The sequence below is a fragment of the Babylonia areolata genome, chromosome 28 (genome assembly GCF_041734735.1).
Source record: "Babylonia areolata isolate BAREFJ2019XMU chromosome 28, ASM4173473v1, whole genome shotgun sequence".
In the NCBI taxonomy this organism is placed as follows: Eukaryota; Metazoa; Mollusca; class Gastropoda; order Neogastropoda; family Buccinidae; genus Babylonia; species Babylonia areolata.
Genome location: NC_134903.1, coordinates 11,199,109 through 11,214,280, shown reverse-complemented (window position 1 = coordinate 11,214,280; position 15,172 = coordinate 11,199,109). Strand labels below are relative to the sequence as shown.

The 15,172-nt window shown below is 40.7% G+C and overlaps 1 protein-coding gene across 1 annotated transcript; it reads right to left on the bottom strand.

The window, feature by feature from the left end:
* Positions 1-581: 581 nt before the first annotated feature.
* LOC143302039 (transmembrane emp24 domain-containing protein 7-like) lies at positions 582-7,633 on the bottom strand. Its single transcript, XM_076616527.1, has 4 exons — positions 7,372-7,633; positions 3,368-3,535; positions 2,558-2,647; positions 582-912 (listed from the first exon to the last, which is right to left on the bottom strand). Exons 1-4 carry the CDS (start codon positions 7,519-7,521, stop codon positions 658-660), a joined length of 663 nt encoding a protein of 220 aa, XP_076472642.1. The 5' UTR covers positions 7,522-7,633; the 3' UTR covers positions 582-657.
* Positions 7,634-15,172: the final 7,539 nt, after the last annotated feature.

Here is a 15,172-nt window from a genome sequence, read left to right as displayed (position 1 = left end):
TTTCATCACAAATTTTCTAAACTTTTCCAAAAAAACACAACTTTAAAACACCAAAAATTAAAAGAGTGAAATCATCCGGAACCCTGATGAAATCTTGAGTGCCAGCATTTCAGTCACTAAGATTCCTACAGGATTAAGTTATTTTCATAAAATATTGTTTTACTTTGAAATTCAAATTCAGATGGAAGATTTTGCAGCTCTATCTTATCATTAACGGAAAAGGTGGTTGTTTTTTTTTGGTTTTTTTTTTTGGTTGTTTTTTTTTGCTGCCATTTCCTTTTGTTTGTTATCAGTAATATAGAGCCAAAAGTAAAGACTGTTACAGAACAGACATCAAAAAACTTTCTGAGAACTAAAAAAGACATTATTGTATTGTATTGTATTTGTTGCTGTATTGCAGTGCACTGCAATGCACTGCACTGCATGTATTGTATTGTATTGTATTGTACTGTACTGTACTGTACTGTACTGTACTGTATTGTATTGTGCTGTATTGTATTGTATTGTATTGTATTGTATAACTCTTTGTCAGAACAGATTGCCCTGTGTGTGAATGTCTACAAATTATTCAAAAAATTTTATATATATATATATATAAAACCTGCACAGACGCTTGGAAAACAAAAAGAAAACAGGAGCAAATGAAGAAAAAAGAAATCACGTGGCGACACTCCCGTTGGCGCTGCGAGAGCGGGATGAAGACGAAGGCCCAGAGAAGAAGCTGCGTAGTACCATCACCTGACCCAGGCCCACGACAAGCACGGCGACCGTCTCCCCAATGGACCACAGGATGACGTGCAGGTTGAGGTTCTCAGCAAACTGCCGACCCCCTGCCTCTCGGTTGCGGAAGTAGATTTGGGCGGAGGCCGCCTTGGTGAGGGAACTGTGGATGTTCTCCGAGGCTGACTCCATCTGGGCGCGTGAGTGAAGCGGGAGGATGGGATGAGTAATTAATGAATGAAAGACTGGAGGAAGGAAGGAAGGATGGATGGAAGGGTGGAAGGAGGAAATGAAGGGATGAAGATAAGATGGAAGGAATGAAGGATGGATGGATGGATGGATGAAGCACACAGAACTTCAAGAATATGTGCTATGGCAAGATGTCTTAATAAATAAAATGGATGGAAGGGAAGAAGGAAGGATGGAAGGAAGAAATGAAGGGATGAAGAACAGATGGAAGGAATGAAGGGAGGAAGGAAAGATGGAAGGAATGAAGGGAAGGATGGATTGATGGATGGATGGAAAGGAATAAGGAAGTAAGTAAGGATGGAATGAAGAAATGAAGGAAAGATGGAAGGAATGAAGGGAGGAAGGAAAGATGGAAGAAATGAAGGGAAGGATGGATTGATGGATGGATGGAAAGGAATAAGGAAGTAAGTAAGGATGGAATGAAGAAATGAAGGAAAGATGGAAGGAATGAAGGGTTAATGGATGGGGAAAAGGAAGTAAGGATGGAATGAAGAAATGAAGGAAAGAAAGAATTAAGGATGGAAAGAAGAAATGAAGGGATGAAAGAAAGATGGAAGGAATGGAGGAAGGAAGGATGGATGGATGGATGGACGGATGGGAAGAAGGAAGTAAGTAAAGATGGAAGGAAGGGAGGAAGGATGGATGGAAGGGAGGAAGGATGGATGGATGGATGGATGGATGGGAAGAAGGAAGTAAGTAAAGATAGAAGGCAGGAAGGAAGAAAGAAAGGAAGGAAGAAAGGGACGAAGGAAGGATGGAAGCAATGAAAGGAGGAAGGAAGGGTGGATGGAAAGAAGGAAGAGAGGAATGAGTAAACAAATGAAAGGGGGGAGGGAAGAAAGAATAGAAGGAAGGCAGGAAGTAAGGAATGAATGTGTGTAAATGAAGGAAAGGAGGGAGTAAGGGAGGGAAGGAGGGAGGAAAGTAGGAACAAATGAAGGCAGAATAGATGAAATGAATGAAGAGAAGGGGTGAGTTAACAAATGATATGACGGGGGAACGAATTAAGGATGGAAGGAAGGAGGATGGAAGAATGGACAAATGGGATGAAGGACAGAAGAAAGTATGGAAGGAATACAGGAATGAAAGGAGGGGAGAAGAAAGTAGGAAGAAAGGAATGAGTAAACATATGGAAGGAAGAAGGAAATATGAAGGAAGAAAAGAAAGAACAATTAATGAAAGAAGGGCAGAAGGGATGAATAAATGATGGAGGATGGCAGGAAGGAAGGAAAGAAAGAGTAATGAAAGGATGAAGGGCGGGAGGACGGAAGGAGTAAATCAGTGAAAGGAGGCTGGAGGGAAGGTGGGAAGAAAGGAAGGAGCAACTCAATGAAAGGAGGAGGAGGGAGGAATGAAGGAAGGTAGGAAGGAAGGAAAGAAAGAATAATGAAAGGAGTACACACACACACACACACACACACACACACACACACACACACCAATACCCATACACATTAACACATAAACATACACTCACACACACATGCACACACCCAGCTAACCCTCCTCATCCCCTCCTCACACACACACACACATGCATGCACGCACGCACACACGCACACACACACACACACACACACACACTCACCAAAGTCATGGCAGTAGCATGTTCCTCACTGTCCTCACTGGTTTCTGCCATCAGTTTGTCCTCTCCGACTTGCATGGCAAAGAACACCAACTGCACACACACACACACACACACACACACACACACACACACACACACACACACACACATTTAAACCCATTTCATATACCAAAGGGTACAATGGACAAAAGTACAAATTCATAATTTACAAATCTGGAGGGTGTGGGTGGCCTGATGAGGATGCCAGGGAGGGGCGGGGGGTGTGGGGGGGTGGGGGGGAAGGGAGGCAGAAATAATGGGATGTTTTCCCTGACCCATTCATTTTTTCGCAAGCCAGTCAAATAACCCACAGTGTCCTGAACCAAAGTGGAGTGTTGGCCTAGTGGTAACACGTCCACCTAGGAAGTGAGAGAATTTGAGCGCACTGGTTCAAATCCCACAGTCGCCAGTATTTTCTCCCCCTCGACTAGAACATGAGAGGTGGACTGTATGCTAGTCATTCGGGTGAGACTGTTAACTGAAGTCCCGTTTGCAGCATGCACTCAACGCACATGAAAGGGACAAAAGGGTTGTCCCTGGCAAAATTCTGTAGAAAAATCTGCTTCGATAGGAAAGCAAACAAAACTGAAGGCAGAAAAAAGAAATTTAATTTAAAAAAAAAATCAAGGGTGGCGCTCTCAGTGTAGCCACACGCTCTCCCTGGGGAGAGCAGCCCGAATTTCACACAGAGAAATCTGTTGTGACAAAACGAGCAATACAACACAATACAATACAATACAGTACAATACAATAACTGTCAGTGTGACTCACCTTGTGTGTGAAGGAGGAGAACTCGTTGCTGAAGCAGAAGGAGTAGGGGCCGGTGAGCTCAGGTACCCAGGTGAAAGACCCGTACTGTTTCTTGACGTCATTGTACAGCACCTGTTTGTTGGGCGCCGTGATCTGTAGATCAACGTCATTGTTCCCGCCAACCACCACCTGGACACACAATTCCTTTCATTTGTCAACACAATAATCATCATTATCATCACCATCACTGTCATCATCATCATTGTCATCAAAAGCATCAGTGATATGTAGGTCAATGTTGTTGTTCCCGCCTACCATCACCTGGACACACAATTCCTTTCATTTGTCAACATCATCATCATCATCGTCTTCATCAATGTAATCATCACTGTCATCATCAAAAGCATCAGTGATATGTAGATCAACGTTATTGTTCCCCCCTACCACCACCTGGACACACAATTCCTTTCATTTGTAAACAATGTCACCATAAAATATAGAAACTGAAACTATTGTCACTATTATTGTCACCATCATCATTGTCATCAACAGCATCAGTGATCTGTAGGTCTACGTCAATGTTCCCACCCACCAACATCTGAACATGTAATTCCTTTCATTTGTCATCAAAACTGTCACCACCAACGTCATCATTATTATCATCATCACTGTCGTCAAAAGCATTAGTGATCTGCAGGTCCACCCCACTGTTCCCTGTTCTAGGTCTACGTCAATGTTCCCACCAACATCTGAACAATTCTTTTCATTTCTCATCATTGTTATCATCATCATTGTCATCAAAAACATTAGTGATCTACTGGCTGAAGTTGTCGTTACCACCCACCACCACCTAAACACAGTTGATTCCTTTCATTACGTCATCAGCATCATCATCAGTGACATCACTTGTTATCAAAACCATCAATTCCACTTCACTGTTACCACCCACCATGACACAGTTAATTCATTTCAGTTGTCACCGGCGTTGTCATCATCAGTGACGTCACTTGTTATCAAAACATCAGTTTAAACATTAACACCATCAATGATCTTTAGGTCCACTTCATTGTTACCAACCATCACCACATAAACACAGTTAATCCCTTCTATTCCTCATCACTGTCATCATTATCATCATCACCACTGCCATAAAAGAAACAAAAAAATCAGTGATCTGATAATGTCATTGTTACTACCACCCACCACCACCTGTACACACACTTCCTTTCAATCATTCATTAGTGATTGCCATCATCACCATCATTGTCACATCTTCTTCTGCGTTTGTGGGCTGCAACTCCCACGTTCACTCGTATGTACACAAGTGGGCTTTTACGTGTATGACCGTTTTTACCCCATCATGTAGGCAGCCATACTCCACTTTCGAGGGGTATTGTCACATCAAAAACACTAGTTTCAGTTTCAAGAAGACCGTCAAAGCATGCGAACACTCACATCTGCTATTTTGAGTGGGGGATGGGGGTTTGGCGGGGTGGGGGGAGGGGAAGGGGTTGATATAAAAAGGAAGCAGAGGCCTGACCTATGCATCTATAGGCTCAATACACTTGTCAGGCCTTGAGAGCCTACTAAATTCTAAAACTATTCATGTATCTATAGACATGTAAAAAAGAATAATAAGATATATAATGATTTATGAAAAAATACATTAAGAAAAAACAGAAAAAAAAAAACAAACAAAAACAAACAAAAAACAGTAAACAAAAATGAAAGAGGTTAAATAAAGCAAGTAAACAAAACTAAAAACACACACACACACATCATTTTCAAAATGACTGAAGTAGTTGTGGTAGAAATGTTCATATCAACATCACCACTATGATGGCACTATTTGTAATATCAGAACATAGTCACCATTACTATAATTACAACCAACTTTATCCCTGTAAATGTAGTGGTTTATCCCTGTAGATGTAGTGCAATTGTAACAGCAGCAACAGCAACAGTTGGAGAATAATAGCCATAATCTGACCTAAATAAAAACAGTTTATGGTGATGTCATGCACATACATGTGGGTACAGGTGCCTGTGCCTGTTTGATGGCACAGTTGTGCATTCATACATGATTAAACACACACGCTTTGGAATCCATACATGTACATGTGATTATAACAGAGTGACAACACACACACACACACACACACACACACACACACACACACACACACACACACACACAAACAAACAAACAAACACAAACACATACTTGATTACACACACACACACACACACACACACACACACACACACACGCATGCATGCACACACACACACACGCGCGCGCACACACACAAACACTAAAAATTATAATCAGAAATATTTGCTTCATTGTTTCATTCTTGTGTATAACTGATTAATTGTTTCTGCAGCAGGTGTTTAGATTTCTATGTGTTACGTGTTAATGTGTGTGCGAGTACACACGCATGTGCATGACATGTGGATGCAAATGCTTAAGTTTGAATAAGAATGAATCAGTGAGTAAGTGCATCTGTGTGTGTGTGTACTGTGTGTGTGTGAGTGCATGTGCATGTGAATGTATATATTATATACCAGTTTCTCTATCAATTGAAGAGTATGTCACAGCTGCATGCACAATGAATATCATTATGTACTCATCCCTTCATGCATCACCGAGGCCCCAGGCCATGTACATAAAAGCATATACAGTACAGTCAATAATTTAGAAATGTTAATGCTGTATGGTTCACTTTACAAGGCTTGAGACAGCTTGTTAGGACTGATTATTTGAATATATATCCTGTTGTATTGCTGGCATGCTGTAGTTCTGTTCACTGATGATACATCCTGTTGTGTTGCTGTGTTGTGTGATCCGACTATCAAAACAAGAGACGCAAGGCCTTCAAGACTCACTTGTGATACACTTTTTTTTTAAATCCAAGCTTTTTATGTATTGAGTATAATTTATTTCAAAATGTAATGTTTAAGATGAGAAAGATCAGTTTAAAGCAAATTAAGTCCCCTAGCATTAATTACAGAGTAATTTCCCTTTTTTACTATCTGCACCAAAATGTTTGCAAAATAAATAAAACTTCCATGCTAAGCAAAAGAAGTTCCTGTTTGAACAAAAAATGATAATAATGACTGCTCTTGTTGTTGTGTCAGAATATCAGATCAAAGTGCCAAGTTTAGAGAATACAAAAAATATAAATATAACAGTAAATGCAGTTTGCATATAATTAGGCTTCATTTTTTTTTTTTTTTTTTTTTTTGTGCCCATCTCAGAGGTGCAATATTGTTTTAAACAAGATGATTGGAAAGAACTGAATTTTTCCTATTTTTATACCTAATTTGGTGTCAGCTGACAAAGTATTTGCAGAGAAAATGTCAATGTTAAAGCTTACATCTGAACAAATTTGTGTGTGTGTGTGTGTGTGTGAACGTGTGTGTATGCAATGGATGTAAAACAGAGAAAGAGATGGTGTGAGTAATGAAGAATGTGTACACACAACAACAACAACAACAGGACAAGACAAAATTTTCTAATTTCCGAGAATGATGTAGATAAGCATGTTTATTGGTGTTTTTTGTTGTTTTTTACATATCCACTGATCCAGTCCACGCCCTGAACAGAGTCTATACTACACAATACTAAATAAAGGTGTATATATAAACATAATGATGATGGTCTTCATCTTCATCCATTTAAACTAAATTAAAGGCCACAATCATCAAGTTTATTACTCTGCCGCTATAGTAATAAAATGCTATTTTCTTTTAAAGAAAGAAAAAGAACATATATAGATTGGCACACACAGAGATACAAAGTCTGAGACACTGACTCTGAAAGTGACAGAAAGTAGTAGCAGTAGTTGCAGTAGTTATGTAGGGGCCGGCGCGCTGTTTGTCTGGACTTCACGGCCTTTTTAGTCCCCTTCAATATCTGTCTCTTTCTCCAGAAAATCTGAGAGAGAGAAAAACAAGACTGTGACAAAGCTTTGTTGACAGACAAACAACTCTGACAATAAAACAAAATCATGTATACAAACCTGAAACATGAACGTCGACTGCACACCCTTATCAATGTGTTCGTAAAAACACATCTTCTCTTTATCAGGCAATTCGAAAGTTAAAATCGAAGAAAACACTCTCTGCGTCAGCAAGCCCACAAAGAGAACCACCAGATGTCTAAAACCCATCTTAAATGATTGTCCTAGCGCCCCACTTTGAGAACAACAGTCTCTGAAATGATAAACTGTCGTGCCAGATGTTTCGTTCGAAACAAGTGGTCGCTGACAGATGTGTCGTCTGCTGTATCGACCGAACGTGGCCGGAAGTATACGTTTTATTTACAATGTCTAAATACCGGATTTACTCACATACGATGGTCCAGAGAAGGCTGGTGCACAAGTCAGCATCGCGGTGCCCCGACGGTTCCCCGGCCACGGGGCTGAGGGACCAAGCAAGCAAGCAAGTAAATACCGTATCCGAAAAGACAGTGCTCGGCCTCGAAGATTAGACATACGTGATACTCATTAGGTTGGAGCACTATAAATGAACGATCAGTACATATCTCAGTATGAGACTGATAATAATAATAATAATAATAATAATAATAATAATAATAATAATAATAATAATAATAATAATAATAATAATTCATAACTTTTCTATGGCGCGATATCCAGTATTAATGCTGCTCAAAGCGCCTTACATCATCGAGCTGGATATAAACATATCATAAAACATTACAACAGCTCAATCCAATGCGTTCACAGAATGAATAAAATAAAATAAAATTTTTAAAAAACATGATCCACCGTGGCTAAACAATACTGAAAAATATCAAGTAAATAATGCTTAGATTAAAAAGAAATACATTCCTTAAAAACACACATTTTTTAGACATACACATACACACGCACACGCGCACACACACACACACACGCACACACACACACACACACACACACACACACACACACACACACACACGTCACACACACACACACACACACACACACACACACACACATACACACACACACACACACCGTGACACACACACATGCACGCGCGCGCGCGCGCCCAGACACATTAAATATATCAACTGCACCAAAACAGGATTACGTGAGTATAAATATCTCTAGCATAAAACTCCATGTGGCGAACAGACTTTGGACTATCCATCGTGCTGAGTGCGGAAAAGGTGCGTTTTCAGATCTGACTTGAAGGTCTGGAGATCAGGAGCATTTCTGAGGGACGATGGCAAAGAATTCCAAATTTGGGATACTTGAGCCCTACTGAAAATACCTTCAGTATGTTTCCCTGCACATTTTAAATTAGTTCTTTGGACTTTAAGTAACAGTTCAGAACTGGATCTTAGCGTTCTACATGGTTCGTACGTTTCCAGCACAGAGGAGAGATACGGGGGAAGAGATTCATCAAATTGTCGGACTGAAGGCAAGTGTCGCTAGTTTATAGTGAATGTGGGACTCTATAGGAAGCCAGTGTAACTGATGCAAAAGAGGTGTGACATGATCAGATTTCTTTTTTGCTAGGACAAGTCGTGCAGCATTGTTCTGTACTTTCTGTAGTCTAATAAGAGAGGAAGATGGTAAACCTGCTGAGGCAGGATTGCAGTAATCTAGTCTGGACAAGACAAAAGAGGAAACCAACTGAGCCATGTTTTTCTCCGGCGTTATGTATGGCCAGGGTCTGACTGAGGCCAGTCTGCGAAGATGAAAATTGCATGAGCGACACTGACAGGGATGAAATGTGGTCAGCCATGGTCAAGGCCACGGTCTGATCAATATGTACACCTATGTATATAGCTGATGTTTGAAATGTAACTGTAGAGAGGTTTTTTTTCGGTTTTTTTTCTTTTTTTCTTTTTTCTTTTTTTTTTTTTTTTTCTTTTTTTTCATTGAGACGAGTTCGGTCTCCTACAGTTTCTTTTATACATGTTGTTTGTTTTATACGTGTTGTTCAGAAAGATATATCTTTCGTATGTTTCTTTTAATGACGTCGATCTGTTTCAGACATTGACTTCTCATGCTCTGTCTTCAAACTGAACTGGTTTGTCATTATAACACCATAATAATGGCACTTAGACATGCTTGTGTTTATCAGTTCACTTTCGGAATGTTCTTTTTGACATTGTATTCTGAATCAGTTAATCAATTTCTGAGGGTAATACGGATAAGTAAACAATGCTTTTCTTCATCTAGCCCTCGGACAAAAAGATCGAGAAAACAACAACAACAAAAAGAAAAACCCACAAGGGAAAGAAAAAAAAAAGGCAAGAGGAAAACCTCTCACCCTCTCAATCAGTATCAGTATCAGTAGCTCAAGGAGGCGTCACTGCGTTCGGACAAATCCATATATCTGCCAAGCAGAGTGCCTGACCAGCATGGCGTAACCCAACGCGCGCTTAGTCAGACCTTGAGAAATTTTTATTATTAATGATCGTCCAAAGTCCCAAAGTCCTCTATATGTGGTGGTGGTCCTCCAGCTTCATGGTCCCCCGGACAGTTGTAATGAAGTTCGTAGTCCTCCAGAATGTTACTATTGTATTGTATTTCTCTTCTTTTTTTACCACAATGCATTTCTCTGTGTGAAATTCGGGCTGCTCTCCCAAGGGAGAGCGCGTCGCTACAGCGCCACCCACTTTTTTGTATTTTTTCCTGCATGCAGTTTTTTACGGTTTGTTTGTTTGGTTGGTTGGTTGGTTGTTGTTGTTGTTGTTGTTTTTTTGTTTTTTTTGGGGGGGTTGTTTTTTTGTTTGTTTTTTTTTTTGTTGTTTTTTTTTTTTGTTGTTGTTGTTTTTTGTATGTTTGTTTTGTTTTGTTTTGTTTTGTTTTTCCTGTCGGTGGATTTTTCTTCTGAAAACTAGCGCGCTCAGATTCTCTCACTTCCCAGGCGGACGCGTTACCTCTAGGCCATCACTCCACATGACGTCATATGTGTTCCTCGTGACAGGAATCCTCATCATGACCATGACGTCATATGTGTTCCTCGTGACAGGAATCCTCATCATGACCATGATGACGTTATATATGTTCCTCGTGACAGGAATCCTCATCATGACCATGACGTCATATGTGTTCCTCGTGACAGGAATCCTCATCATGACCATGATGACGTTATATATGTTCCTCGTGACAGGAATCCTCATCATGACCGGGTACTCATCAGGCTTGGATTGGAACATACCTACCAGCCCATGAGATACACAAAGTCTTTCTTTTTTTTCTCTCTCTCTCTCTTTTTGGGGGGAGGTCACAATTACATTTTTTTCATTTTGCCCATCGCTCCTGGGGAGCATAGGCCATCGACGACCACTCGCCATCGCACTCTGTTCTGGGCTGTTCTGGCCATATTGTTTTCAATATCCCCCCCCCCCCCCCCCCCACACACACACACTGACTGAAACCATTTATTGTCAAATTAACTTTTTGTTGTACTGACATTTTCACACACACACACACACACACACACACACACACACACACACACTGACTGAAACCATTTATTGTCAGATTAACTTTTTGTTGTACTGACATTTTCACACACACACACACACACACACACACACACACACGCATGCACGCACGCACGCACACACACGCATACACGCGCGCGCGTGCACACACACACACACACACACACACACACACACACACAGACAATGCATAAAGTGCTGAAGTAACAGTCGATCACACAACTTGCCATATGCAGTCACAAGCAATCACGTGTGGTATTATTCAGAACACACACACACACACACACACACACACACACACACACACACACACACACACAGCAATATGGTGCTCACGTAACAATCGATCACATACTAACTTGCCATATGCTAAAGCCTCACATCCCTGACCTGAAATCATCTTCGGTGTCGACAACTGTCAGCAGTTCATTTCTAATACATGATTTATTTCTAAAATCTGTGATGAACAGCCCAGCTGGTTTGTTGTCACAATTGTTTATTAGTCATTTTAGGGAAATCAAATGGTTCTCCATTATCAGTCAGACATGTCAATCCTGCCACTGTCAATTGCGACGCATCAGTTCCATTCGGAAAATTAATATCTGTCCACCGACGTAACATCTAGACTTGTCGTTTCTCTCATTCTCTCTCGCCATGACTACTGTAACTCTCTATTGTCTGGTTTGCCTGCTTTATCCATTCAGTACCTTCAGCGCATACAAAACTCTGCTGCCCGACTCATCTTCAGAAAGAAAAGATCTGAGCACATCACTCCACTTTTGCAACATCTCCATTGGCTCCCTGTCTCACACAGAATAAAGTATAAAAGATCAGCACTCTATGTTATAAATGTATTCACAAATCTGCACCTTCCTATCTTTGTGGCTGCCTTCACCTCTACACTCCATCTCGCTCTCTACGATCGGCTTCGGATCCACTATGTTTACGCATACCCAGATTCAAACACTCCACTGTTGGACGCCGTTCTTTCTCTGTCTCTGGACCTTGCATTTGGAATGAACTTCTTTCGCTTCGTCAGGTCTCCGCACTCAGCTCTTTCAAGTCTAGTCTTAAAACCCACCTCTTCTTTACAAGATAGCCTCCCTCCCCTGCCTCTTCCTTGTCTTCAGTTTCTTCAGTTTTAGAGTTATGCATGCGTGTGAAAGACTGGTGTGAAAGATTCAGCGCTATATAAATATTATTATTATTATCAATGTCATCGCTAGCGTTTTCTGTTGTTGTTTTTTCTTCTTCTTCTTTCTTTCTTTTGTTCTTCTTCTTTTTGTTACTTTTAAAACAAAACTTCACCCAGTTATTTTCGTTGTCCAATATCAGACTTTGCAAATGGACCTTTTCTGAAACTGGATAACAAAACACAAATTTCAGGCAAAAAATATTTATATAAAAAAAGGTGACGCTTTCAGTGTAGGGACATACTCGCCCGAACTTCACACAGAGAAAGAGTTATACAATACAATACAATACAATACAATACAATGTAGATAGACAGATACATACATAGAATGACAAACAGACATATTTGTATTTGTATTGTCTTTCTCTTCTTTCTTTTTTATCACAACAGATTTCTATGTGTGAAATTCGGGCTGCTCTCCCCAGGGGGAGCGCGTCGCTATACTACAGCGCCAGCCATTTTTTGTATTTTTTCCTGCGTGCAGTTTTATTTGCTTTTCCTATCGAAGTGGATTTTTCTATATAATTTTGCCAGGAACAATCCTTTTGTTGCCGTGGGTTCCTTTAAGTGCGCTAAGTGCATGCTGCACACAGGACCTCGGTTTATCGTCTCATCAGAATGACTAGCGTCCAGACCACCACTCAAGGTTTATGAGAGGGGGGGGGGGAAATATCGGCAGCTGAGCCGTGATTCGAACCAGCGCTCTCAGATGCTCTCGCTTCCTAGGCGGACGCGTTACCTCTAGGCCATCACTCCACTCCATATATATAGGTAAAGAGATAAGCTATCATTTCACGACCTGACAAAACAAGAACAATTGTGATGATTGATTTTCTGGATACGCTCAATATGGCAAATACAATATGTTTTAGGATTCCACTATCTATTATTAACTATGAACAAATCTTGCCTTCCAACATACACAGAAAAACTAAAACACACCACTAAAAAAATAATATCGGAGAATCACTGGCAAATCATAAGAGAAGACAGGTATTATCACAAACAATACAAATATTTACATCAAATAAATACCAAAAAAATCCTGCGTTGTCGAGCAGACGATCGAGTTAAACATGCAATTAAAGGACGAAGAAAGCCAAATGGGTATATGTAAAAATGAATAAATATTATCCATTTGTTTATAAATCTATTTAGGCTATATATATATACATATGTGCAGAGAGAGAGACAGACAGACAGACAGACACACACACAGACAGACAGACACACAGACAGACAGACAGTGTTCACCGATGACCAGTGGCGTCGTGTCCTTTGGAAAGTCACTTTTGGCCGATTTTCGTTACATCACCCACCCTAACGTGTAAAACGGGTATCTAACGTGAAACGTGTAAATCTGGTATCTAACGTGTAAAACGGGTATTTAACGTGTAAAATGTGTATCTAACGTGAAACGTGTAAAACGGATATCTAACGTGTAAAACGGGTATCTAACGTGAAACGTGTAAAACGGGTATCTAACGTGTAAAACAGGTATCTAACGTGAAACGTGTAAATTGACGGGTATCTAACGTGTAAAACGGGTATCTAACGTGTAAACCGGGTATCTAACGTGAAACGTGTAAAACGGGTATCTAACGTGTAAAACGGGTATCTAATCTGAAACGTGTAAAACGAGTATCTAACGTGTAAAACGGGTATCTAATGTGTAAAACGGGTATCTAACGTGAAACTTGTAAAACGGGTATCTAACGTGTAAAACGGGTATCTGACTTCAGTCGGAGAGCGTTAATTGAAACCGGCCGCGGAAGGAGAGGACTGGGCCCCGCCTTCCTATCCCAAGCCCTGGACACTTCCCCGAATGCAGTCATGGCCGACCTTTAACCTTTAACCATCGACCCCTTCCCACCCAAATCATCCAACGGGATCACTGCCGTATAATGGCATCATTCACAGAGCACGTAATTGTGGGCGGCGACAGGTAGGACAGGAAAAAAAAGGAAAGAAAAGAAAATGTTATGGATGTTGTCGCTTTCACGAGGCGTCGGTCTAGACATTTCCCTGCTCAGTGTGATCGGTTGATGTTGAGAAAGTGTTATTGTAGTGCGTTGTGTCGTGATGTGTTGCGCTTGCGTTGCTGTGTTGCGTTGCATTGCATTGACTTGACTTGACTTGCATTGCGGCTGCGTTGCGTTGTGTTACGAAGTTGGATTGAATCTGTATTGCACTGTATTGCATTGCTTTGCCTTGCATCGTAGCGTTGCGTTGCGTTGTATTGTACTGCCGGTATCATATTGTATTGTGTTGTACTGTATTGTATTATGTTGGAAACCGGTATTCGTACAACAACAACTTCCCGAATTTCCTGTTCTGCAGCTGTGTGCAATATCTTATTTCATGTGTCGTTGTCAGGTGTTTTTTTCTCTTTTGGCTTCAGTGTCTTAATCTCAGTACTGAGGAAAGCGGGGGAAGGGGGTGGATGGGGGTGAGGGGGGGTGGAGGGGGGATTTGAGGGGATGATGTATAGTGTGTGTGTGTGTGTGTGTGTGTGTGTGTGTGTGTGTGTGTGTGTGTGTGTGTGTGTGTTCATGTGCATCAGAGTGCGTGTGTGTGTGTGTGTGTGTGTGTGTGTGTGCGTGCAGTGCGTGCGTGTGTGTGTGTGTGTGTGTGTGTGTGTGTGTGTGTGTGTGTGTGTGTGTGTGTGTGTGTACGTGTGTGTGTGTGTGCCTCCAGTGCGTGTATGTGTGTGTGTGTGTGTGTGTGTGTGTGTGTGTGTGTGTGTGCACGGTGATCGTGATAATACAAACAAGCGGGAAAAAAACAACAACAAAAAACTAAACAACACTAAACGTCAAATAATTCTAGCAAGAGTCCTGTTTAAGAAAATATTCTGCCGGCATTGGCAGAAAACGTCTTGAAATTGTCGAAAGATAGATTCCAGGGAACTCTTGACAATTGAGGAAAGAACTTGTTAATTAAACTATGGCACACCAAGACAATCGTTTGTCGGGTAAGTCATTGCGCAGAATTTGTTTCTTTTTCTTTCTTTTTTTCTTTTTCTAGTTGTTGTTTTGCTTTGTTTTTTGTTTCTTTGTTTGTCGTTGTTCTTTTCACATAGTGAAATAAATCACCTGTAAAAAATAATTTTAAAAAAAGACAAAAAAAAAAGACGTGATTATTATAACAA

What these genes read in the sequence shown, in the direction of transcription:
- LOC143302039 (XM_076616527.1), bottom strand. Translation starts at nt 7,521, where the DNA reads ATGGGTTTTAGACATCTGGTGGTTCTCTTTGTGGGCTTGCTGACGCAG. An exon ending in AGTCGACGTTCATGTTTCAG is followed by an intron (nt 3,536 to 7,371) that starts GTTTGTATACAT and finishes TTGTGTGTCCAG; the next exon opens with GTGGTGGTTGGCGGGAACAA. An exon ending in TCTCCTCCTTCACACACAAG is followed by an intron (nt 2,648 to 3,367) that starts GTGAGTCACACT and finishes GTGTGTGTGCAG; the next exon opens with TTGGTGTTCTTTGCCATGCA.